The 26,585-nt window shown below is 37.5% G+C and overlaps 2 protein-coding genes across 2 annotated transcripts in view; one reads left to right on the forward strand and one right to left on the reverse strand.

Annotated features, from left to right (window-relative positions):
* CFAP210 (cilia and flagella associated protein 210) overlaps positions 1–12,634 on the reverse strand; it is a 36,010-nt gene extending 23,376 nt beyond the window's left edge. The window contains exons 1-4 of the mRNA XM_065881091.1: positions 12,550–12,634; positions 7,445–7,671; positions 2,773–2,946; positions 2,477–2,670 (exon numbers count right to left, since the gene is read on the reverse strand). Of these exons, the coding sequence (XP_065737163.1) occupies positions 2,477–2,670; positions 2,773–2,946; positions 7,445–7,671; positions 12,550–12,598 (644 nt within the window). The 5' untranslated portion in view covers positions 12,599–12,634. The remainder of the gene's footprint in view (positions 1–2,476; positions 2,671–2,772; positions 2,947–7,444; positions 7,672–12,549) is intronic.
* A 916-nt stretch (positions 12,635–13,550) lies between these two features.
* Positions 13,551–19,010, forward strand: PHOSPHO2 (phosphatase, orphan 2). Its single transcript, XM_065881003.1, has 2 exons — positions 13,551–13,591; positions 18,251–19,010. Exon 2 carries the CDS (start codon positions 18,277–18,279, stop codon positions 19,000–19,002), a length of 726 nt encoding a protein of 241 aa, XP_065737075.1. The 5' UTR covers positions 13,551–13,591; positions 18,251–18,276; the 3' UTR covers positions 19,003–19,010.
* Positions 19,011–26,585: the final 7,575 nt, after the last annotated feature.

Raw genomic sequence — 26,585 nt, forward strand, 5'->3', positions numbered from 1 at the left:
GTTATAATATAAAGAAAAGTGTATCAGACATCATTAATGAACGCATACTTAAAACCTTCTCAAAGGGCAATTTGGCAGTATCTCTCCAAATGTAAATCCAAGTCCATTTCAAGAAATCTATCCTACATAAATACATCTTTGCACAAAAGACATATGCTCAAGGATGTTCACTGCAGCATTGTTAGAAATGGGGCGGGGGAGTGGAATCCAAATTTCCCTCAGTAATAATGTAGTTAAATAAATCATGGTACATGTTTAGTATACAATATGATTATTTTAAAAGATGTGACAGATCCATATTTTCTGGCATTAAAAAATGTTCAAGGTATACTGTTGAATGAAAAAATAAAGTCACAGAACAATATATAACATCCATGTTAAAAAATATATACACACTTAAATATGTCCTGAATATAAGAAGTATCAGTAACTGCAATAAAACATCCTGAAGTGATAGCTATAAAACTTTTAGGGACTTCCCTGGTGGTGTAGTGGTTAAGAATCCGCCTGCCAATGCAGGGGACATGGGTTCGAGACCTAGTCCGGGAAGATCCCACATGCCGCGGACCAACTAAGCCCGTGCGCCACAACTACTGAGCCTGCGCTCTAGAGCCCGCAAGCCACAACTACTGAAGTCCGCGCGCCTAGGGCCCGTGCTCTGCAACAAGAGAAGCCATTGCAATGAGAAGCCCGCGCACCGCAGCGAAGAGTAGCCCCCACGTGCCACAACTAGAGAAAGCCCGTGTGCTACAAAGACCCAACTGGCCAAAAAAAACAGAAAAACTTTTAATAATAGCTATTTTTGAAGAGTTAAATGGGACTTAAAGAGACAAACATTGAATAGAGTGGAAATAAGAGCTTCTAAATTTTACTCCAAATTTTGCTGTATTGCTTGAATTTTAAACAATAAGCATATATTCATTTATTATTTGTAACATTTTTTTAAAATTTTGAAGAGGAGATGAATGTACACTCAAATGTTAACAGTGCCTAATCTGGATCGCAGTGTTTCTGGTGATTTTTCATTTATATTTTATTTTGCTTAATTATATTTTTAATTCTATAATGATCATGAATTGATGATGTAATGTTTAATTATGAAAATATTTTTTTCTTTAAAAATGGTAAAACTGTCCACCAGAGTATAATTTAATTTTTGGATACATTTATATAATGTATATACATTTAAACTACAGTATGAAGAAACTGGTCTCACAGTGGAGAAACATGGTAGCTGATGGACAAGGAAGAGACTTTTCAGTAAATCCCCTCTGTGCCTTTTCCTATTTGCATGTGTCAGTTACTCAGAAAAGTAAAATAACACACAAATACACCCCCCCATCTATATACTAGCTACTTTAAAAAAAAGATCAGGTTTGATTTCTATTTACCAACATGGCAAGAATTCATTACATACTGGTAAGTGAAAAAAATATTTGAAAAAATAATACTGTGGATCCAATTTTATTTTATAAAATGTGAGTACACATGCTCAGAAAAAAAAGTCTGTATCAGTGGATCAATGACTGCCACAGGCTGAGGGCAGGGGATAGAATTTCATGCAAAGGGGTACAAGAGAACTTTCTGGGGCGATCAAGTGTTCTGTATCTTGATTTGGGGGTAGTTATACAGCAATATGCTTTTTACTTTTATTTTTTAATATCTTTATTGGAGTATAATTGCTTTACAATATTGTGTTAGTTTCTGTTGCAACAAAGTGAATCAGCTGTAGCCATATGCTTTTTAAAAGGTGAATTTTCTTAAATGTAAATTATACCTCAATGAATGTGACCCTCTCCACCACTAACACCAAAAAGAAGTCTGTATGGCTACATACCAAAACAATAACAAATTATTGTGTTGGATTAGGTTATTGTTCAAAATGACTCTCTCACTCCCACTTCCATGGGAGTCCACTCCTCTGTCCCACTGATGTCAGCATGGTTACGTGACTTGCTTTAGACTCACGGTGGGCCAACTGTATTTCCTTGCCCTTTGACTTTGAGTTTCGCCATGTGCTTGCAAGCTTGGGCTCAATCTCTTGCATCTGTCAATATCATGAGAAAAGTTTTCCCCAGGTGCTTGCTGTCCCTTCATTCTGGACCTCAGAATGAGGTCCCCATGGAGCAGGATCAAAGCCTTTCTCACAGTAACAAGGAAACACAGCCAGTCCTACAGTTTGAAGACAAGCTACCCAGCCAGGCCCAAACAGCCCACAGATACATGAGAAATAAATGTTTACTGCTGAATGCCACTAGATTGTGTGGTTGTTTGTTATGCAACATTATTTTAACAATGGTAACCAATATATTATCTCTGGGTAAGGTGGTAATAGTGATTTTAACCTCTTTCTTTTTATTTTTTCTACTTACTAGGTATATTAGCATATATTACTTTTATAATCAGGAAAAAAAAAAGCTATATCCATTATGAGAAAAAGAGGAAAGTACAAAAAAGGTAATTTATGTATACATACTGTTTTAAATGATCTTTGCCAAGAGCCACTCTATCTCTGCGTTGTTTTTCTGCTTTTTCTTGTTCTTCTTTAAAAGCTTTTTCAGCGTTGAGTTTCACTTGTTCCTCCCATTTTTTATCTGATTTTATTTTACTCTTTTGGAATTCAATCTGTGCATCACGTTCTTTCAAAACTCTACTAAGAAGAAGTCCTGACTACAAAAAAAAATTGCAATATTTTAAGAAAATAAAGTCTAATTATGTATAGATATGTTAAATATATATATATATATAAATATAAGAAAACCCAAGTAGTACATGAAAGTTTTTCACTCTTTCTGTCTGGTAAAATTGATATTGCTTTGCATATTCAATGGCCTTTTTCCTTTCTCCTTGTTGGTGTATTGCTTCTTCCATATCAAGAATTTGTCTTTCTGCCTCTATTTCTTTATCACGTTTCTTTTTGGCTTCAAGTTTCTGTTCTTTCATCCCCTACAAAATGACAAAAGCAGTAGTCTGTTTTTTTTTTAACTTAACTTTACAAAATTAAACATATAATATAATTTGAGCTTTCCTTACGAGTCTTTATTGTATTTGCATATATCACTAACAAATATGAAGTTACACTTATGAGCTAATCCTTAATTGAATTTTTTAGGTAGTTAACACATTTACATGGTTCAAAATTCATAATATTAAAAAAGTATATGGGGAATTCCCTGGCGGTCCAGTGGTTAAGACTCCATGCTTCCAATGCAGGAGGCACGGGTTCGATCCCTGGTCAGGGAACTAGGATCCTACATGCCGCATGGTGTAGCCAAAAAAAAAAAAAAAAAAAAAAAAAAATATATATATATATATATATATACACACACATATTATATATATATATATATATATTACAAAAGTATGTAGTGGAACTCTCCCTCCAATCCTAACTTCCATCTGCAGTCTCTAAGATAACCACTATTAGTTTCTTGCATTTACTTCCATAGTTCCTTTCTATATTTAAGTAACAAATATATATATATATATATATATATATATATTACTACTTGTGTTCCTTTAAAAAATCAACAATGGCATATTTTACATGTTCTTCTACACGCCTGAGGAGGTAGCCAATGTCCCATGTCAGAAGAAGTCTTTTTCTCCTTTATGGGTCACACTTCCTACGTCTTAAGAAAATCTTACTTACCCTGAATTCTTGAAGATATCCTATGATTTATTTTAAAAGTTTTACTGTTTCACTTTTCACATTTAGGTCTAAAATCCAGCTGAAATTCATTTTTGTATATTCTGTACCATAGGGATAAAATTTCATCTTGTCCATATGCCGATTATCTCAGTATCTGTTATTGAATTTCCATCTTTTCCCTTCTGATTTGCAGTGACATTTCTAGCATATGTCAAATTCCCATATATAACACAGGATTGCTTCTAGGCTCTCTCTGATGATGTATCATTTTGTCAATCTCTGTGCCTATAGTACAGTTTTTATTATTATATTTCCACTACGTTTACTACATTTCTTTTCCTTCTTTAACACCCATGGAGGTGTAAAGTATTAGGTATACTGTGGTAGTTCTGGAAGAAAAAAAAAACAGGGGGTATATTCCACTCCCCATCTATTTATAGACCACGGGCTTTTCTAAAATCAAGTTTTTTAGAGTATAAATTACATATGCTTTCAGTGTACAGTTTTACAAATGCATAAAGTCACTTATAGAACAGTTCCATCCTCCCAAAAAACTCCCTCATGCCCTGTTAGAGTCAACTACCTGCACGCCCTGGCAACCACTGATCTGTTTTCTTTCCCTATAGGTTTTGCCTTTTTCAGAATGTCATATATTATATTGTATATATTACTTATATATCAGTCATGATATAACTCTTCCCTCTTCTAGAAAAAAAAGAATTAATAAATTATGAACACTGTTCCTAAAGCAAGGTAACACAAGCTTTCTGTGTCCCCTCCCAAAGACAAATAATGTACATTGCAACAAAGTAAGGAAATATGCAATGTTGAAAAAAATAAAAGGTGAGAACTCTCTGAACAGATATTATGCTTCCACATAATTTTAAAAATTCTACTAGAAAATAGGAGAAAATCCTGCCTTATAGTTCCTCAAATGATATAGGAAAGTGTAGTGGGAGATGAGAACACCTTTTCTCAGCATTTTCCTCCAGGTGAGACAGTAAAAGGAGTTAGAGGACACCTCCCCACTTTGAAGTAGTTTCCCACTCATGTACATGGAACTAAACTGCAGGTTATTGTACCTCTTAGGTAGAGAATCTTACAGAAGCACAAAGAAGGGCACAGCAAAGACATATGTAGTTCTAGAAAAAGATAGGAAGAGAGACAAATCAAAGGCAGCTGAAAAGAAGCTGCCTTGATTCCTCAAGAAGCTCCTTGGTTCCTCAGTTTCAAATCCTGTGTTTTTGTGCAATCCTCCATCATAACAATAACCAGCATTACCCTGATACCCAAACCAGACAAAGACATTTCAAGAAAACTACAGACCAATATCCTGCATGAACATGGATGTAAAAATTAACATTTTAACAAACTGAATCCATCAAAAAGATAATACGTCATGACCAGCAGACGTTTATCCCAGGAATGCAAGCTTGGTTCAATATTTGAAAATAATGAATGAAATACACCATATAACAAAATGAAAAATTAAAACTTCATGATTACCTCAATAGATATAAGCAAAAGAAAAGCACTTTAAAAATCTAACGTCCATTCCTGTACAATAAGTCAAAAAGAAAAAGAAAGAACTAAAAGGCACCCAGATTGGAAAGAAGGATGTAAAATTTGTAAAACTGTCTTTAACTTTTTTTTTGGCTGTGCTCTGCGGCATGAGAGATCTTAGTTCCCTGACCAGGGATGGAACCTGTGCCCCCTGCAGTGGAAGCACGGAGTCTCAACCACTGAACAGCCAGAGAAGTCCCTGTCTTTACTTTCTGACATCATGATTGTCTATGTAGAAAATCTGATGGAATCTATAAAAAAGTTACTAGAACTAATAAGTGAGGTTAACAGTGTTGCAAGATACAAGATCAACGTAGAAAAAGTTAACTGTATTTCTATAGCTAACAATGAATAACAAATTGAAATGTTAAAAAATCATTTATAATACATAAAAATAGTAATTACTTAGGGATAAATATGAATAAGACCTATACCCTAAAAACTATAAAATATTGCTGACAAATTAAATAAGACCTATACAAATGGAAGAAAAACACTGTGTTCATGGGTCAGAAGATTCAATACTGTCAAAATGTAAATTCTCTCCAAACTGATCTAGAAATTCAACACAATCCCAAACAAAATCCCAGCTGGCTTTTTCGTAGAAATTGACAAGCTGATTCCAAAATTCATGTAGAAGCGCAAAGGACCCAGAATAGCCAGAACAACTTTGAAAAAGAACAAAGTTGGAGGACTAATACTATCTGATTTCAAGACTTATTATTAAAGCTACAATTCTCAGATCAGTGTGTTATTGAAATAAAGATAGATGAATAGATCAATGGAATAGCAGAGTCCAGAAATTCCCCCTGCACATATATGGACAACCAGATTTTCAACAAATGTGCAAAGGCAATTCAGTGGGGGAAAGAACAGTCTTTTCAACAAACTGTGCTGAAACAATTGGATATTCATATGCAAAAAAATAAACATCAATCCATACCTCACTTCTAAATATAGACGATATATATATATATATATATATATATATATATATATATATATATATATAAAGACCTAAAACTTTAAACTTAAATACAGAAGAAAATCTTTGTGATCTTGAGTTAGGCAAAAATTTCTTAGGTAAGTCGCTAAAAGGATGATCCATACAAGAAAAATCGATAAACTGGACTTCATTAAAATTAAAAACTCTGCTCTTAGAAAGACACTGTAATGGAATATAAAGCCAAGCCATGAACTGGAAGAAAATATTTTCAAATCAAATATCTAATAAAGGACTTGTATTCAGAATATATTTTAAAACTCTCTAAACTCAATAAGAAGACAAACCCAGCAAAAGATCTGAACAGACATTTCACCAAAGAAGATATACAGATAGAAAATGAGTTCATGAAAAGATGTTCAACATCACTGTAATTAGAGAAATTAAAATTATAATGAGATACTACTTCACACCTATTAGAAAGTCTATAGTTAAAAAGACTGAACATAGCAATCTGGCAAATATGTGGAGGAAATACATATTAGAACTATGTGTTCTAATATGAATTAGAACTATCATACACCGCTGGAGGGAATGTAAAATTACGACTACTTTGGGAAAGAGCTTGGAAGTTAAATGTTACAAAATTAAATGTACAGCTATCATATGATTCTACACCAAGATATTTACCCAAAAGAAATGAAAGCATATGTCCATACATAGACTTATACACAAATGTTCATAAGCAGCTTTATTTATAATAGCCCCAAATTGGAAACAGCTCAAACGTCAATATTTGCTTGATGTCAAACTCAACAACTGAGCAGATAAACAAATTGTGATATACCCATATAATGGAATACCACTCAGCAATAAAAATGAATGAATAATTGATACAAAAACATGAAAGAATTTCAAAATAGTTGTGCTGAGTGAAATTTATAATAGACAGCAGATCAGTGGTTGTCTGGAGACACCGGAGGGGGCATGGGGAGGAGTGAGAGGGAATAAAATGGGGTATGAGGAAACTTTTTTATGGTGATGAATATATTCATTATCTTAATTATAATAATGGTTTCAGGGCTATATAAATATGTCAAATCTTAAATTGTACACTTTAAATATGTCCAGGTTATTGTATGTCACTTATACCTAAATAAGGCTGTTGAAAATGTGTTTCAATGCATTTTAATCATATTTTCTATGTTAAAAATATTTATAAAAGAGCACTAAGAAACAAGAGTAAGTCTTCAGTGCACACGTACTCCTGGGTGGTTAATACTTACTGCATATGTATTAGTCCAATGTTTTACCACTTCTTGGGATCGGAAATGCATTTCTTTCTTTGCCTTTCTTTCTGCACGAAGGTGTGCTGCTTCTCTTGTCAAACTGTCAAGGCTATCTCGAATCCTTTCCCACTCATTGTGTGGAATTATGGTGACCTGCCGGAGATCTACTTTGCTAGGCAGAAGAGGTGGATAGAGGACTTGATCTTCTTCACAGTTCTTTACTTCTAATAAATTTTTTAAAATGAGTATTAAAAACTTTCGAGAAGAGTTTGATATTTTTTCTCACACATTTCTATATTGGCATGATATCTGGAAGTTGTTTCAAAGAATAATTTTATTCTTGTTATCTTAAGAACAGCTGGGAATAAGTGGAAAGTATACAAGACCTTGAAATCAGAAGACATAGATTTGAGTCCTTACTTAGTCAATTCCTTACTGTGTAACTTGGGCAAGTCATTTAACTTCTTGGAGTCTCAGTATCAACATCTTTAAAGTTGAGATCAATAATACCTACCCCAACAGGTTGTTATAAAAGCATTTTCAAAGTTAATCAAGCAGCAGTTTATAAGTAGATAACTTTGGGGAATGTTCATCTTTTGGGGTTGTAGACATTGCACTTGTCTACTCTATATAACCCCTTCCTAACTGAGTAGCAGCAATGTAATTTGGAGAACTGACTACAGTCTCAGTCTCAGGGTGGGCCTCATTAATTTAAGAATACTTGCATCTCCCTTGACAATAATTATTCCTGTAGTAAGAAAATAAATAGGACAAGAGTTATGAGACTTTTAGAAAAGTTCTTGCTTGTACTTCTGGGAGAGACATCTGAGAGTGACTCTCAGGCTAGATACGAACGAGGAAGCATGAAGGCCAGACAAGCAGCCATCCTATGACCACAAGAGGAAGCAGCCTTAGGATGAAGCTGTGAACTGTGAAACACAAAGAAGAAACAAAGGAAGACCCTGGGGCAATGAGGATTTCATTATGCTGCTAGATTAATCAGACCCAAAGGCTGGAGTTCCTGTTATATGAGCAAATAAATTTCCTTATTTTTAAACATGATTGAGCTGGGTATTCAGTGAAATGAATTCACAAGCATCCTAAATGACACAATGGAGCTCATAACAGCTCTTCTCTAAAAAATGTTCCTACCCTTTTAATCAACTGAAGTTCTTACTTATAAACACCCAAACTCACTCTAGCTAGTTTAAGCAGAAAAGGAATTCATTAAGGGATATTAGATAGCCTACTGAATCTCTCAAAGAGCCAGAGAGTTACCCTTAGAAGATATACATACAAATATCACACAGACCACATCGTGAGGTTCCAGTGAAGATTCACAGCAACTGGCATTGTGTAGGCACCTCAACTTGCCCCACTTATAACTTGCTCCACTGGACACTATATATGTGAACCTTCACTAGTGGTCTGGAATTGGTACACTTTTGCTGCCACTCTCCCCAGAAAATGTATTCAACATGCTGTTTCTTTCCTCATACGCTCTCTTCAGGATGTAAATCTAGCACACATACAACTGACCAGCTGAGTCTTGGCCTTATGCCTGCACCCTAGCTGCAAGGGAGGCAGAAAAAAATGCCTTCTGCTTTAAGGAGGTAGAACTTGTAAGAATTTACCAAAATAGGAAATACATTTGAATAATGGTGGGTGGTCACAGGTCTAACAAAGGCAATAAAGCACAGTGGGTAAGAGTGTGGACTCTGGAGACAGACAACCTGGACCTTTTCTGAACACACCACATATGAACTATGTGAATCTAGACAAAATTATTTAACCCTCTAAATCTAACCCCTTAATTGCAATATGGAAATACTAATAGTACCTACTTCATTTTATATAGCTGGTGTAAGAATTAGATGAAGTAATATATGTAAAGAATTTAGAAGAGTGCCTGGCACACAATATGTTCTCAATAAATATTAATTATTATTATTTTTACTGCTTTTATTAGAAGAATGAAACAGAAATAGAAAAGCAGAGGCAAGAAATCATGTGGCTCCAGAAAGATACTAAGAGAAAAGCTGCTAGGACAATTAGAGTCTTCTTGGAGTTTGAATTAAAGTTGATGGGAGTGAGAATTTGGTTGTTAACCTAAAATGTGAGTTTAGAACCACAGGTACCATCTTGCCTACCATATACCAAGTCTCCACATGCAGAATAAAGACAAGCAAAGCTGAGAAGTAGAATAGTGTCCTGGATCGAGTTATACCTAAATTCACAGGTATGTGAGCCAAAATATTCCCCTTTTGACTACAGTGAATTAGATCAGTCACTTGTAACCAAAGAGTCCTGACCAATACATCCTTATAGCCTTGTAACAATTTTCCTTTGCTTCACCTAAACTGGCTCAACTTGGTTTGTGTTACTTACAATTAGAAGCTACATAAACAAAGGCCATTAAATTAAGCCACCTGCCTTTGGATTAGCATATTGTTAGGCATATTAATATGCTTTTCTTGGACGTCCCTGGTGGCGCAGTGGTTAAGAACCGGCCTGCCAATGCAGGGGACACGGGTTCGAGCCCTGGTCTGGGAAGATCCCACATGCCGCAGAGCAGCTGAGCCTGTGTGCCACAACTACTGAGCCTGCGCTCTACAGCCCATGAGCCACAACTACTGAGGCCGTGTGCCACAACTACTGAAGCCCCTGCACCTAGAGCCTGTGCTCTGCAACAAGAAAAGCCACTGCAATGAGAAGCCCACGCACCGCAACGAAGAGTGGCCCCAGCTCACCACAACTAGACAAAGCCCACACGCAGCAACAAAGACCCAACACAGCCAAAAATAAATTAATAAATTTATGAAAAAAAATATGCTTTTCTTTCTCTGACCCAAGAGTCATTCTAATTCTTTAAGATGTGAAATAAAATGGAGACAATTTAATTTTCCAAAATACTAAAGGGGCTGGGTAGACCAAATAGCCCATACTGGCAGGAGCTGCTCCTTACAAAGTATACAGTGGTGAGCAAGCTTTGGCAGCAGTGGCAGGAAAACAAGATGCCAAAAAGCTGTGTAGTGAACAATGTGATCCCTCATGACACCTTAATCTTCTGTAGAGTAACTACATTCATGAGATATTTTATTCAAGAACTTTTCATGAACTCTGATACAGGAGGAGAACCAAGAGAACCACCACAAAAGCAGCAGGAAAAATAGGACAATCCATGGAAAGTTTGGGAAAGGCTTTTTACTATCTCAGGTAACAAAAGTTGGGCCAAGTTCCCTCATATCTTTTTTTTTCTTATAAATATGTTTATTTTTTATTTTTGGCTGCGTTGGGTCTTCGTTGCTGCACATGGGCTTTCTCTAGCTATGGCGAGCAGGGGCTACTCTTTGTTGCGGTATGTGGGCTTCTCATTGTGGTGGCTTCTCTTGTTGCGGAGCACGGGCTCTAGGCACACGGGCTTCAGTAGTTGTGGCCCGCGGGCTCAGTAGTTATGGCGCACGGGCTTAGTTACTTCGCAGCATGTGGGGTCTTCCGGACTACGGCTCAAACCCATGTCCCCTGCATTGGCAGGCGGATTCTTAACCACTGCGCCACCAGGAAAGTCCCAGTTCCCTCATATCTTTGAGGATCAGGAGAGCCCTGATTGACCTCCGAGCTATGAATGATTTCACATATCCATGCTTTACTCCATTGATGCAGAGTTCAGTTCTCAGAGGGCAGTCTTATTTCCATGATTCCTACCTCACAGCGACTTTCACACCTTCTCTGTTGGAGAAGTTAAGCAATTAAAACTTTTAAAAATTGCCACTGATTGTTTCAACAAACGTAACTGGTGAGCTCTGAATCAGGTCAAATAAAGACAAGTCTTGCGAGTGGGATTTTCCAAGGAACTGCCAGACAGGTCAAATAATAAGTTTCCAAGGAACTGCCAGACAGCTCAAATAATAAGTTATCTGGGAAATGGGATTTGGAAGGGGTTCAACGCTATTTTGCTCCCTCCACAGGCTGCTAAGCCACTGGATTTCACTGCGATCGCAGTGGTTTTCTAGACTACCATAGGGCAGGGAGAAAGAAGGGGACTAGAACAAGTTAAAATGCAAAAAACCTCATTGTTCTTACCAAGATTCAGTTATTTGTCTTGATAAACACTCCCCAATTGTTGCAAGCTTTTGGTTTCCTGAGTTCTCAAAAATTGATTTTGACAATTTTTGCTGTTGTTCTTTTTGATTTAATGCAGCACTTTATATATAGGAAAGTGAATATGTGAGCGTAATTTTGTTTTTTCAATACATTCCACATGGGTACTGTCTCTCTCCTACATGTCATGACCCTCTGCTGCTACTTCTTAAGCCCTCCACAGCATAAATACCCACTAGTGTCCACTGGTGGGAGACTGGCTGGCTCTCACTCAGCATTTGGCACAAGGGACTCTATTGCTACAGAAACTCAGGAGATGACATGAAGATAGTCCAAGTTCCCAAGGTTCTGTCACCATGAGAACATTAATTGGGAATTTACAATCTTAAGAAACTAAAATCACTGGAATTAATAAAGAGATCTTTAAATGTCTCACTAGGCTACTTCTATTACAAAATCAAATTTTTATAAAAGGTCATGTGAATTACAATACCTTAAGTAGCATTATTTTCACACTCTATCAAAGTATACGCCTTAGGATGAGACCTTACTTTCATTTTACAGTTGAAGAAATTGAGATTTTCCTTCAGACACTTTCCTAAGAGTACTCAGTAGGTTCACAGCAGAGCCAAGACTCTAATGAGGTCACTGATATTTCCAAAATACATTCCGATTCACTCAATGAAAAACAAAGCTTAAGTGCGAGAAAATTCAGCAAACAGCAGACTCTTGGACCGGTAACGGCACAGCTTGAGTATCGGGCCAGCTGGTCAACTGGGAGTCTCTGACTTCTTTTTCTCTACCCTTATTTCTGTACTTTCCCCACCTACTCATTCATCCAAGGGCAAAACTGTCTATAATTTACACAGAGCCCGACGGTGCCCACGGTGCTGTTTTTGACTTGGTGGAGCCCGTTTCAGAAGGAAAGGCACGCTCGCCTCTCACTCCATGCCTGGAGACCAGAAACAATCCCTGTGGTGGGATGGACCAGTTTAGCTCACCCGTGCTTTCCTTGGCCCGTCCACAGCGCCTTCCGAGCCGCACCAGCATCTCTGAGGTACCCAGGGTGCTCTCAGACTTGGAAAGGCGATTCCGACGCCGAAGTTTCCGCTAAACCGCGCAGTTGCTTAGCAACGCCGCCGGAAGTGACAACAGTCGTAGCCGAGGAACGAAGAACGCGCAGCTGTGGGCTGTGGTGCTGGAGAAGGGAGGATGCGCCTGCGCGGGAAGTCAAGGCCAGGCGTGCGAGTGGGGCGGCCCTCCCCCGCAGGCGCAGGCGTCCGGAGTGGGCGGGAGGACAGAGCCCTCGGAAGCGGCGCCGAGGCCAGAACGGCTGCGGGTCTCTGGCCTGGGTCAGTGACGAGCCCTGGGACCCGGCTGGACCCGGCTGGGCCCGGCCTGGTGCTCCCATCGGCATCCAACGTGCGCCTCTCGGGAAACGGCACCCGACTAGGTCCCTGCCCCTGGCTTCTGGATGTACCCGGCAGGTGTGCGGGAGAGCGAGGCCTGGGCTTGGCGTGTGTGACCCACAGACCTCGCGGGGGAAGGTGAACGGCAAAGCCCTCCTCCCTCAACTATAGAAACTCAGGGATTAATTGACAGAAAATCTGTTTTTAAATATTTTGGTTTCTAACGCATGATCTGGGCTAGACGGGGCTTAGTTTTCTTTTTTTTTTTTTTTTAATCGCAATGTTAAAACTAGGATTATACCATTCATGTTAGAGCCTTTAAGATATCTTTAATTGCTCGGTAAATACAGTATAGTAAATTGAATGTATTTGGAGGACCAATCAGACCTCTAAGGACACAAAACCCTGTTAAGAGTGAATATGGGCTACGTTTCAAAAGATCCTTTTCTAACACGTCGAGGTACAAATGATTACATTACAAGGTAGTTGGCTATGACACATACACATTAGGCATCAAACTGGAGTTGCTCAATATGAAAGGAGGTAAGATTTTTATCACTGAAGTTCTAACACATAGTTGTACTGTTTTTCTTCAGGTTTTCTATCAGATGATCGATCCATCGTAATAATGCTGGTAAGTATGAAAGGATTAATAAAATATTTGTTGGCAGAAATATAGTTTTTGCACATACAACATTGGTGGTTTTTTGGAATCATAGTTTTAAAAATGTTGGGCTTCCCTGGTGGCGCAGTGGTTGAGAGTCCGCCTGCCGATGCAGGGGACACGGATTCGTGCCCCGGTCCGGGAAGATCCCACATGCCGCGGAGCAGCTGGGCCCGTGAGCCATGGCCTCTGGGCCTGCGCGTCCGGAGCCTGTGCTCCGCAACGGGAGAGGCCACAACAGTGAGAGGCCCGCATACCGCCAAAAAAAAAGTCAAGAACTGGGAAGAGTCAGAGATTTTATCCTACTTGCATGCTGACAACTTAGGCTGCCACCGTTCTGTAGAAGATGCAGACCCCTAGAACAGTGATGAATTACAGCAGTAGCAGTAGCCAGAATATCAGTAATTTTGCCCCAGTTGCCACAGGATGATGCAGAGTGCCAGAAGTCACCTGCACATGGAGTGTGTTGCATTACAGGACAGGAACCCTGAGCTTAGGGCATCCAGATCTTTATTATAATGGACATTAAGCATGCCTTTCAAGACTGTTCACTATACATGAATTTTTAAAAATAAATTTATTTTTTTACTTATTTATTTTTGGCTGCATTGGGTCTTCGTTGCTGCGCGCGAGCTTTCTCTAGTTTCAGTGAGCCAGGCTACTCTTCTTTGTGGGGCGTGGGCTTCTCATTGTGGTGGCTTCTCTTGTTGTGGAGCACGGGCTCTAGGTGTGCGGGCTTCAGTAGTTGTGGCACGTGGGCTCAGTAGTTGTGGCTCACAGGCCCTAGAGCACAGGCTCAGCAGTTGTGGCTCATGGGCTTAGCTGCTCCACAGCATGTGGGATCTTCTTAGGACCAGGGCTGGAACCTGTGTCCCCTGCATTGGCAGGCGGATTCTTAACCACTGCGCCACCAGGGAAGCCCTTACATACATTTTTAAGACAATATCCAGAGCAAAGGGCAGTGAGTACCTTGTAAGATATGCAGAGCCACTAGAGACCCATGGAGATTACCTCCTAACAAAAATTCTGTGGAATTTTAACTAAATTGGTTACAAAAATTATTGAATCTTATAATATTTGGTGTCAGTAATTTGCCAGTTTGGCGTAGTGTTCAGGTATCATTTGACTTACAACACCTGGTTCTAACTCTAATCCATGGATCTTTACAGCCAAGTGTATCTAGAACTAGTTATTTACCCTCTATGGCCACCACTCATTTTTTTTTCTTTGTTGTGAAATTGCGAAGGTAGCATATGCACTTTGATCTGAAACAGAGCTTAAATTATTCCGGGGAAAATATTTTATTACAAAATCAGCGTAGGAAAAGAATGCACTGCAATTGATGCTACCACTGTATACAGACATTTCTTTTTTAAAAGCAAAAATGAGATTATACTGTAAACACTGTTTTGTGACTTGTTTGTTTAATTTGAACATCTTAACCTTTTACTCACTAAATAAATGGTCTGTTATATGGCTATCATGTACATATCTTATTTAAGCAATCCATTATTCTTGGATGTCTATGTAGTTTCTAGTTTTCATTATTGTAAAAAAGCACATAGGCTATTGTTAGACCCTGGAAACATTGCAGACATACAAAATATATACTTTTCATGCTTCTGGAGAGAACAGTTAATAACTGCTTCTGGCATTTTAACAAACTGATTTCAAAATAGATTCACTTTCACTAAATCTTTCTATACATCCTTAATTTTTGGAGACATTTTTATTTCAAGTACAGCACTAAATCTTTGAAAGTTTATTGACAACAGAATGTGGTATTTGTCTATTATTTAATAAGTAAAAAGAAAAACTGGAATCTGAAAATCTTAACATAATCAGCCTAACACCTGTGATTTTATCCACTGAATAAGAGTTTATATTCACATAACATTCCCTGTTTTGTATTTAAGGTTTTTGTTTAAACAAAATTTTATTCTTCCCATTGCCATAGGTGCTTTTCTGATGTAAGAGAAAACATATTAGAAAATGTAAATTTTTAAATATCTTGAATACTTTTATTAATTTTAGGAGTTAAGAAGTCTCCATTCCTTTGCTTGGAATCAGAAGACTTTTTCCCCTGCATATAGAGTAGGAGTAATGTTGGTTAGAAACTGGCTGGTGTTTAAAACTGAAGATTGTCATGACTGTTTAACCTAAGCTCCATGCTGAAGTAAGATTAATTGTCTTGGAAATACTAAATTGGGTAAGTATTTTAAATATAGGTTTATGTTGAGTGGTGGGAAAAAACTAATGGAAAAAGATCTGAAATTAAGATAAGTACACTTGTAGATAGAAATTAATAGTCAACAGTGGAACTAAGTTAACAGTTGGAACTTTGTTAACTTCAGGCTTATGATACAGCTTATTTGGAGGTTAATAGTGAAGGAATTTTAGTAACTTGTGGCTGATTAAGTCTAGGTTTGAAACACTTTTCAACCAACAATGAGTTACATTTGAAAAAAATTTTTTTAATTATGTATAAATTCAGAATGCCTAAAAAGCATTTTAATTTAAAATGTGCTTAGGTGCATTACCAACGTGATTGTCAACTGCGCTTTATTGCTATTTATTACATTGTTTCTATGGGAAAGTGATTTCTGCACTTAAATCTCTGGAAGCCAATCAGGGACACCTGGATTAGACATTTAGCAATTCATGGATCCAGGGTATCAGAATACTTTATACCATTATACCATCTAAATTCATACAACAGGAGATACATCATCTAGGTTTGTTATTCTCCAGATATTCTAAATTGAGAGGCAAAAAATACTTACTCTTAAATGAGTTGTGAGCTCATTCTCAGTTTCACCTGCTGGATATCTATCATTATAAACCAGAGAATACATGTAGATAAACGCCATGTTTTCTTTTTTTTTTTTTTTTTTGGCTGTGTCAATCGGGTCTTATGTGCAGCACTCAGAATCTTCATTGCAGCACGTGGGCTCCTCGTTGTGGCGCACAGGCTCTCTAGTTGTGGTGCACAGGCTCCAGAGCACTTGGGCTCTATAGTTTGCAGCACGTGCATTCACTAGTTGTGGCCCCTGTGCTCAGCAGTTGCAGTGCGTGGGCTTAGTTGCCCTGCAGCATGTGGGATCTTAGCTCCGCGACCAGGGATCGAACCTGCATCCCCTGCATTGGAAGGTGGATTCTTAACCACTGGACCACCAGGGAAGTCCCCCATGTTTTCTATTTTTAATTGATCTCTTCTTTTTCTTATTGGTGGGGTTCTTCACTTTTCATTTTAGGATTTCTTGCTAAAACTTCAGAATGGTTGTAAAGTAGATCACAGATGGTTAGTGTGTACTTCGAGATTAATGAATGTTTTCATGTTATTAAACATCTTTTCGTCAAAGTGACCTACTTAATATTTTATTTTTAAACTGATTAATAGTCGTTATTCTATTTCTTAGGCACTAGAGTGTATTACTAAAGCGTGAACTTTGGAGTCAGGCAGACCTGAGTCCAAATTCTAGCTCTGCCATTTAACTAATACTTAACCAACTTAATTAATACTTAAGCTCCAGTTATATATCTTTAAGATGAGGATAATAATAATTCCTACTAAATGGGTTTATGACAGATGATGAGATTGTAAGGTTCTTAGTCCAGTATCTGGCATATAGTGATATCTATAAAAATATCAGTTACTCTTTAAAAAAAATTTTTGTTGTTGTTTACAGACACTAATTGTAGCTTTTCCTGGGAATTCTGTATAATTATCTTTTTTACATGATAATTCTCATTTATACCATCTGTTGATTCATTCCTTTTCTCTTGAGATTTAAGTTAATGATCTTCATTATCTATTAATGAAAACAGAGACTTGAGTAATTGTCATATCAAAAGCAGTGTGATTATTCACATATATCCAGATTATTTGGTACTCCAGAGCTAAACTATCTAGAGAAAATATAAATAAATGTGAAAATTGTTAACAAAAGTTACTTCTAGTGTGGAAGAATTTAACTGACCTCCAGTTCAAGTAATTTGTTTAGACTTTCAAGTACAACATCAAGCAACCATTTGGTTATAACATTGACAACGATGATTTCAAGCTAAAAACCTCTTTTAAAAAATTATTTAAATTTTGCAAGATTTCACATTATGTTAAATTTGGTCAGAGTTTTGGTTAGTTCACAGAGACTATGTATTGTACATGACCTATTATTTAAAATGAGGCTCATTGTAAACATTTTAAACTAATAAGTTTGTGATTGATAATTTAAAGACAATAAGAATGACTAGCCTACATTTTTTTCTGTCTTATTTTATAACTTTTCTAAATTAAAGTGTAAGGGAATAATTGTTTCATTACTTCTCTCATTAGATTGCTCTCTAGTTTAATTCTGAGTGCTCAAAAGAATCACCCCCTCAGGAACACAATAATACCCTGAGTATCCTTTTTATATGTTCTGTTTTCCATTCATTTAGCATACTCAAATATGAACTTTGCTTCTTAGGAAAAAGTGCTTAAATGGTAGTCTTAGAATGCTTAGTCATTTTAGCTTGTTTATATTCACCCTTTGTTTCAGCAGATTAAGAGTAATTTTGTTAAATAGATACTATAGCTAGATATGTAGAACCGAGTATGTTTAGGGAATAATATTTCTTCTTTTCCAGGGTAACCCAAATCTGTTTCTGGAACCATGAAAATTTTGTTGGTTTTTGACTTTGACAATACAATCATAGATGATAATAGCGATACCTGGATTGTACAATGTGCTCCAGAGAAAAAGCTTCCTATTGAACTACAAGATTCTTATGAAAAAGGATTTTGGACAGAATTTATGGGCAGAGTCTTTAAGTATTTGGGAGATAAAGGTGTAAGAGAAGATGAAATGAAAAGAGCAATGATATCAATGCCTTTCACTCCAGGGATGGTGGAACTTTTAAACTTTATAAGAAAGAACAAGGATAAATTTGACTGCATCATTATTTCAGATTCAAATTCAGTCTTCATAGATTGGGTTTTAGAAGCTAGCAATGTTCATGACGTGTTTGATAAAGTCTTTACAAATCCAGCAGCTTTTGACAGCGATGGTCATCTCACTGTGGAAAATTATCATGCTCATTCTTGCACTAGGTGCCCCCCAAATCTTTGCAAAAATGTAGTTTTGGTAGAATTTGTAGGTAAACAGTTACAACGAGGAGTGAATTATACACGAATTGTTTATATAGGTGATGGCGGAAACGATGTCTGTCCAGTAACCTTCTTAAAGAAGAATGATGTTGCCATGCCACGGAAAGGATATACTTTACAGAAAACTCTTTCTAGGATGTCTCAAAATCTTGAGCCTATGGAGTCTTCTGTTGTATCTTGGTCTTCAGGTGTTGAAATAATTTCTCATTTACAATTTCTAATAAAGGAGTAATATGCCAATAATTGAAATGTGTATCAGTTAAGATTAAATACAGCAGCATAAAACTAAAACCCCAAATAACAGTGGCTTTAAAAAAAGAAAAAAAGTTTTCCCTCTCACTTAAAAGAATTTCAGAGTTAAGTATCTCAAAGTTTCTGTGTTGCTTTACCAACCTCAGCATTTGACTTCCAACTTATGATCCAAGATTGCTGTTCAAGCTCCTTCCCTCACATCAACTTTCTGACCAGCAAGGAGGACAGTGAGAGAGAAGGTTGCACCCTCATTTAAATTTCACTGGCCAATACATTGTCACAATGCTCCTTCCTAACTGCAAGGAAGGATGAAAAATATAGCTTTTATTTCAGGTGGTCATATTCATAAACAGGCTTTTGAAGGCCTGTTTGCTTCTGAATCACTCTTACTCATGATGGACAGCCTTTTGGGATCCTATTCAAAGTAAGGGGAAGGGTTTATCACTGCAGGCCTCATACTCCAATACCTCTTCACCTGGGTCCCACGAAGACTGTCAAGATAGCCACTCAGTATGTCAGATACCACTTACAGAATTGGCCAACCCTTTCACGGAAAAGAAGCTCACCTACCTAAGTTTCTGTGCTTCCTTAGCTGACAGTTATTGTCAGCTCTCTCATGTCTTTAAGCAGATATTTTAAAAATTGTGTTCAGCTATCAGCTTTTCCCGATGTACTCTGTAGAAGACCTGGTCCAAATTACTTGATTTACAACTACTAAAAATGAAAGTATTATTTTTTTTTTGCTTGCATAATTTATAATTTGTTACTGGCCTCAACTTGGAGAGAAATCACAATGTATAAGAGTAAGTTTCATAAATAAAATTTAAAAAAAGAGTAAGTGTTTCAACATAATCTAACCTATTAATTTAAAGCAAAACAAAGTTTACTTTTTCAACCTGGAAAAAAATAGAGTACCAATTTTTTTCCCATAAAATTACATTGAACATTTTTATTTCTGGAGCTTTCTATATGGAAAAGAAAATCCTAACATTATTACGTAAGGGATATTTATGCCTAAAACATGTGAGCCTAGAAATTAACACAGTACTGTACAACTTTCTAGGTCAGCTGATATTTTTCTAATATCCCTATATGAAACAGTTTCTTAAATGTTGAGTATTCCTACAAACTATATTGTATCACTCAATATTTCATTGCCAAACAGAAATAACATACTGATTAAATCAGCATTCTGGAGTTACAGTCTGTAATAATGATATAAATTTAAAATACTTGAAGAACATTAATTTGTATTTCATTTCAAAAGGAAAGTGTGAAATTAATGAACACTTGGGCAATAGATACTGCATCCCTATCTCTAAAATTAACTGATTTGGAAGTAGTGTATTCTTATGTGAACTAAGAATTAGGCTTATTTTGAAGATCTGTAACTGCTAGACATACTTTGGAAATAAATACCAAAGAAAGTAAAATATAAGACTAATCTCTTGGGGAATAAATTTAAAAATATAATCTACCTATTAACCATCTTTGGTAGAGTCCACTAGTTGCACTTACCTCAATTTTGTACTCTACTTCTTTCCATTTTTCCCAGGCATATGACCATCTGAAGTAAAAGCTATATTTTTCATCCTTCCTTGCAGTTAGGAGGGAGCATTGTGACTAAGTATTGGCCAGTGAAATTTAAATGAGGGTGCAACCTTCTCTCTCACTGTCCTCCTTGCTGGCCAGAAAGTTGATGTGAGGGAAGGAGCTTGAACAGGCAGCTCACCTTTGAATACTCTCAATCCCTGAAATTGGACTGAAGTTATCTAAGATTTTTAGAACTCCCAGGTGCTTGACTAAAGCAAATCTGAACTCTCTTAGAGGAAGTTAATATCCTTAGTATGGTGGGCAGACTCTAACGTAACCCCCCATGATCCCTATAAGCTCATATTCTGTGTGTGTGTGTGTGGGGGGAAGTGTATGTGTGGAGAAGGTGATCTAGGACTTGCTTCTAATTAATGCAATACCACAAAGATGATGGGATGTATCATTTATGTGTATATGATTATATTACATCAGGTCCTTACGCCCATCTTGTTAGGGAACTCGCTCCCTTGCTAATTTTAAAGAAGCAAGCTGCCATGTTGTGAACTGGCCTTCAGAGAGGGCCACATGGCAAGCAACTGAGGGTGGTCTCTAGCCAAAAGCAAGAAGTAGGTCCTTGGTCCAACAGTCTGCAGGGAACTGAATACTGCAACCATGTAAGTTTGGAAGTGGATCCTTTCATAGTGGAACCTCAGCTGAGATCACAGCTCAGGGTGACACCTTGATTTAGCCTTGTAAGACCCTGAAACAGAGGCCCTTTGAGCTGTGCTTGCACTCTTAACCCACGGAACCCATGAGATAATAAATGTCTGTTGTTTGAAGATGCTAAGTTTGTGGTAAAACTGTTAGCAGCAATAGAAAATTAATGCAATAGGCCTCAAAATCTAAACAGTTTTGTAAGTACATTGTAAAGCACATAGTAAAAAGTAGCTACACCAAGAGATATAAATGAACACCAGCAGAAGTTTTTATTTAAATAGATCTGCGTGACCTCCAAGTATTGGAGTTTACAGACACAAACTAAACTTACGAGAATTTTGGCAAAGAACTGAAAATTACATAAACAATATGGAAATACTAGAACTGAAAAATAACGTGACTGAAATTAGAATCTTAATGGATGGATTTGACAATAAAACAGACATAGCTGAAGAGAGTTAGTGACTAAACACAAGTTCGAAGAAAATATCCAGAATAATGCAGAAAGAGACAAAACAATGAAAATACAGAAGAGAAATTAAGACATAGAAGATATAGCAAGATCTAACATAGGAAATTGGTGTCCCAGAAAGAGAGGAGAAAGAAAATGAAACAAGCAATATTTTAAGAGATAATGAGAACGTTACAAAGTTGCCGAAATACATCAAACCACAGATTCAAGAGCCCTCATGAACTCCAAACAGGAAAATAAAATGAAAACCACATGAAATCACATTGTTGTAAAACTGCCAATAACCAATGATGGAAAAAGCATCAGATAGCTAGAGGGAAAAAAAAAAGATGACATTGAAGGAGCAACAATTAAACTAACAGCTGATATTATTTTTTTCTTAAATGTTTGATAGAATTCAAGGACGCCATCTAAGCCTGGAGTTTTCTTTGCTGGAAGGTTTTAACTACTAGTTTGATTTCTTTTGTAGATTATAGGTAAAGGTTGTATAGTTTTCTTGAGTAAGACTTGGTAGTTAGTGACTGTATTTGTTATCTCTTGCTGCATAGTAAGTTACCTGAGAATTTAACAGCTTAAAACTAAGCATTCATTATCTCACAGTTTCTGTGGCTCAGGAATTGAAGAGCCCTTAACTGGATTGTTCTGGCTCAGGATCTCTAATAGGGCAAGATGTCAGCTAGGGCTCTAGTCATACGAAAGCTTGACTAGAGCTGAAGGCTCTGCTTGCAAGGTGGCTGACTCACATGGCTTTTGGCAGGAGACCTCAGTTCCTCACTGATTGTTATCAGGAATCTCAATTTACTGCTGATTACTGGCAGGAGGCCTCAATTTCCAACCACATGGGCATCTCTAGAGAGTTGCTTGAATGTCCTGAAGACATGGTTTCCTGCCAAGTGACCAATCCAAGAGAGAGGGCAAAGAGGAAACCATGATGCCTTAGTGACCTAGTCTCAGAAATCAAACACCATCCATTCCACTATATTCTATTTGTATTCTAAAACAGAATACAGGGACTTCCCTGGCGGTCCAGTGGTTAAGACTTTGCCTTCCAATGCAGGGAGTGTGGGTTTGATCCCCAGTTGGGTAGCTAAGATACCACATGGCTCGCAGCCAAAATACCAAAACATAAAACAGAAGCAGTATTATAACAAATTCAATAAAGACTTTAAAAATAGTCCCCATCAAAAAAAAAAAAAATCTTTAAAAAAAAACCACGACAATACAAAGGCCCACAATCAAAAGGAGGGGAATTAGGCTCTACCTTTCAGTGGAGGTACTTTTAAACCACCATGGTGTTGGACATACTTTTAAACCACCATGGTGTCTCTCAAAGACTTTGCCCATTTCATGTAAGTTGTGAAATTTATGGGCATAAAGTTTTTCATAATACTCGCGTATTAATCCTTTAATTTGCAGTCAACACATGGATATCTACTGTCTAGATTTTACCATTAGCATTTTACTCTGGGGACTTCCCTGGTGGTCCAGTGGTTAAGAATCTGCCCTCCAATGCAGGGGACGCGGGTTTGATCCCTGGTCAGGCAACTAAGGTCCCACATGCTGTGGCGCAACTAAGCCTGCATGCTCTACAGCTGACGTTCTGCAACTACCAAGCCCGCACACTCTGGAGCCCGCATGCCGCAACTAAGACCCAAGGCAGCCAAATAGATAAATAAATAAATAGTTTTTAAAAACCCAAAGAACATTTTACTCTGCTTGTTTTATCACATACCTGTCCGTTCCTCTATCTATCTGTCTTTTTTTTTTTTCTTTTGCCTTTTTAACATAAGCATTGTTTGTCCCCTTTCCTTCTTTCTTCCCCAGTGTATAAAACCATGTGCTTCTCTGGCTCTGATTGGAACTCAGTTATCCTCAAGCTCTATGTGAACTCTGGGAATTATTTGATTTACAGTTCTTGGGATCATTCTTTGCCCAGACTTACAGTATTTCACCCTATTCATGTGTCTTAGTATCCAGCCATAGACTCATGGGGACAACCCCTCTTACAGATTTCTGAAACTCTCTCTCCATTTAGCTCTGTCCTCTCTTGTACTCTGTCCTACAAAAAGCCAATTGTGCCTCCCCAAACTTATCTCCATCTCCTCAACTCGGTGAGACTACCATGGTCGGCTTGGGATTCTCCCTCCCTGTACCTCAGGCTGGAAAATGTCTCCAGGCAGAAATGCAGGCAATTATAAGGCTCACTTCATCTGTTTCCCTTCTCTCAGGGATCACATTCCTGCACTGCCTGTTGTCCAGTGCCTGAAAACTGCTATTTCTTATATTTTGTCCAGTTTTCTTATTGTTTACAGTGGAATGGTTAGTCCAGTCCCAGTTCCTCCAGGAAAAGAAATTGTAGTGTCTCATTTTTCATTCCTAATGTAACATGGTGATTAAAAGCTCTGCTCTAGATTAAAAGACCTGAATTTGAATTCTAGCCCTGGATTGGGTAAATTACTAGCCTCTCAACACCCCAACTTTCTTTTTTTTTCAATTTTATTTATTTATTTATTTGGCTGTGCCAGGTCTTAGTTGTGGAACTTGGGATCGTCGCTGCGGCATGTGGGATCTTTAGTTGCGACATGCAACCACTGCAATACAGGCACCAACCAATCAGAACAGAAGCACCAAACAAGAATGGATTCTGGCCACAGACATAACAGTTCCTGTGTCTGAATAGCAGCCCTGTACTTGTCATATATGCCAGCACCTCACACACATACGATGCACTCAATGTTAGTTCACTGAAGTCCAAATTTTAGTCTGTTCCGTTTCCTCTTTTTAAATGTCTGAACATGTCCTTTGCTCATTTATCTATAGGGTCTTGTGTTCTGCTTATCTGTTTTCCTGAGTACTTCATATATGTAAGATACAAACATGTTGGCATTAAATTGTGTTAATCTTTTCTAAATCTTATGTTTTATTATTTCTAGATAATCTGGTCTTAATCTTTATTTTAAAATGTGAGCATATCTAAATTAATATGTGCCTTATTGTCTCATTAGATTATGTTAGTTAATGAAACAAATATATTGATACACACTAACTAGGCTTTTTACAATAAAATGTAAGACTCTTGTTCTCTAAAATTTTTCTTTCCACAAAAGAATCTTTGTGTTCCCCTCATATCTAAGCAAATTCTTTGTGACCAGTTTTACTGTGCTGAACTGTGAACTTATAAAATAGAGATGCTAGAGTTAAAAATGGGAATTGAAGAAGACTATTGAATAGAGAGGTAGAGGAACCTCGTGTTCTTCACACGAGATTCTAGGATAGCCGTGGTAGGCAGAATTCTAAAACGGTCCCTTGAGATTTCCCACACCCTTGTGTACATGCCGAGCATAATACCCAGTACTGTGAATCAGATGTATTTTACTACCATGTTTACGTTATGTTTTATGGCACAATTGACTTTAAAATAGATTGTCTGGTGGACCTGACCTAAACACACGAGCCCTTTAAAAGCAGAGAGTTTTCCTGGCTGGTAGCGGAAAAGGAAGTCAGTGATTCAAAGCCCAAGAAAGATTCAACGTGCCATGGTTGGTTTAAAGATGGAAGAAGGCATATAGTAAGGAATGCTGACAGCCTCTGGAGCTGAGAGCAGCCCCTGGCTGACAGCCAGCAAAGAAAATGGGACCACAGTCCTACAATTAACTGCAAGGAAACGAATTCTACCACCAAAACTCTACCTCTTTGAGTTTGGAAGAGGACTGTGAGCCCCAGATGAGAAACACAGCCCAGGCTGGCACCTTGATTTCAGTCTGGTGAGACCCTGAGCAGAGAACCCACTCACACCATGCCCAGATTTCTGACCTACAGATATTTGTGACAATGTTTTTGTGTTGTTTTAAACTGCTAAATTTGTAGTAATTTGTTACATAGCAATAAAAAACGAACACAAAAGCTAATCTCAAGGAATTGCCTAATTTTCATACACATACCTATTTTGTAATTATGTTTGGCAATTCATACTCTAAAGTAATGAATCGCTTTTTATTCTTCTGACTAGACACTGAACATCGTTGATGTATGAAGAGATGCTTATGAAAATGTCTCTGCCTTTGAGAGTTTCGAGGATGACTTAAGTTTTTCTGCTAATCCATTTTCTAATTTTTTATAATATGACTGTACTTTTTTAAAAAGAAAAACAAATTTAAAGAAATCAAGACCTCCTGAGAGATAGAACGCACCCTGCAACCATCTACCAGTGAATGGGCCAGAGCTGAGCTGCTCAGACAGGACTGACCGCATAATTTGAGAGACCCAGAACACAGTGAAAATGAGGCACCTCTTGTTCAAAGATTATTAAGAATTTCAAGACAGCAAAGCATTAAACCAAGAGTGGGGCCTTCTGGTTGCACAGGTCACACATGAAGCCAGATCTGTGCCCAGACCTTCTCCAGCAACTTCCAGATAAAAGCTTTACCAAGAACTGCTTACAGTCCAAAGGCCCCAGTGCTTCTTCACTGCTTGGGTAACATTTGCAAACTGATTGCTCATAATGTCACCATACACCACATCCTTTCAGAATTTTCTCCAAGGGTGTTTGTGTATATGTATGTGTGTGTGTGTCTGTGTATATATGCATATAGGTGTTTATGTATATATATGTGCTCTTTGACGTAGATGGATTATTCTTATAATTGTTATATTGCTTTTGCCACTTAAAACTATAAGTATTTACCTGTATTAATAAATATTGTTTAAGATTAAAATCTTAAATCTAAATTCACATTTTTTGCAATTTAAATGGAATGAAGAGGTAAAAAATTGATAGAATTGTAAAGAGGAAGGAAGGAAGGAACGGAGGGAGGGAGAGAGGAAAGATCCCTGTCCTTTAA

The sequence above is a fragment of the Phocoena phocoena genome, chromosome 7, assembly GCF_963924675.1.
Source record: "Phocoena phocoena chromosome 7, mPhoPho1.1, whole genome shotgun sequence".
Classification (NCBI taxonomy): Eukaryota; Metazoa; Chordata; class Mammalia; order Artiodactyla; family Phocoenidae; genus Phocoena; species Phocoena phocoena.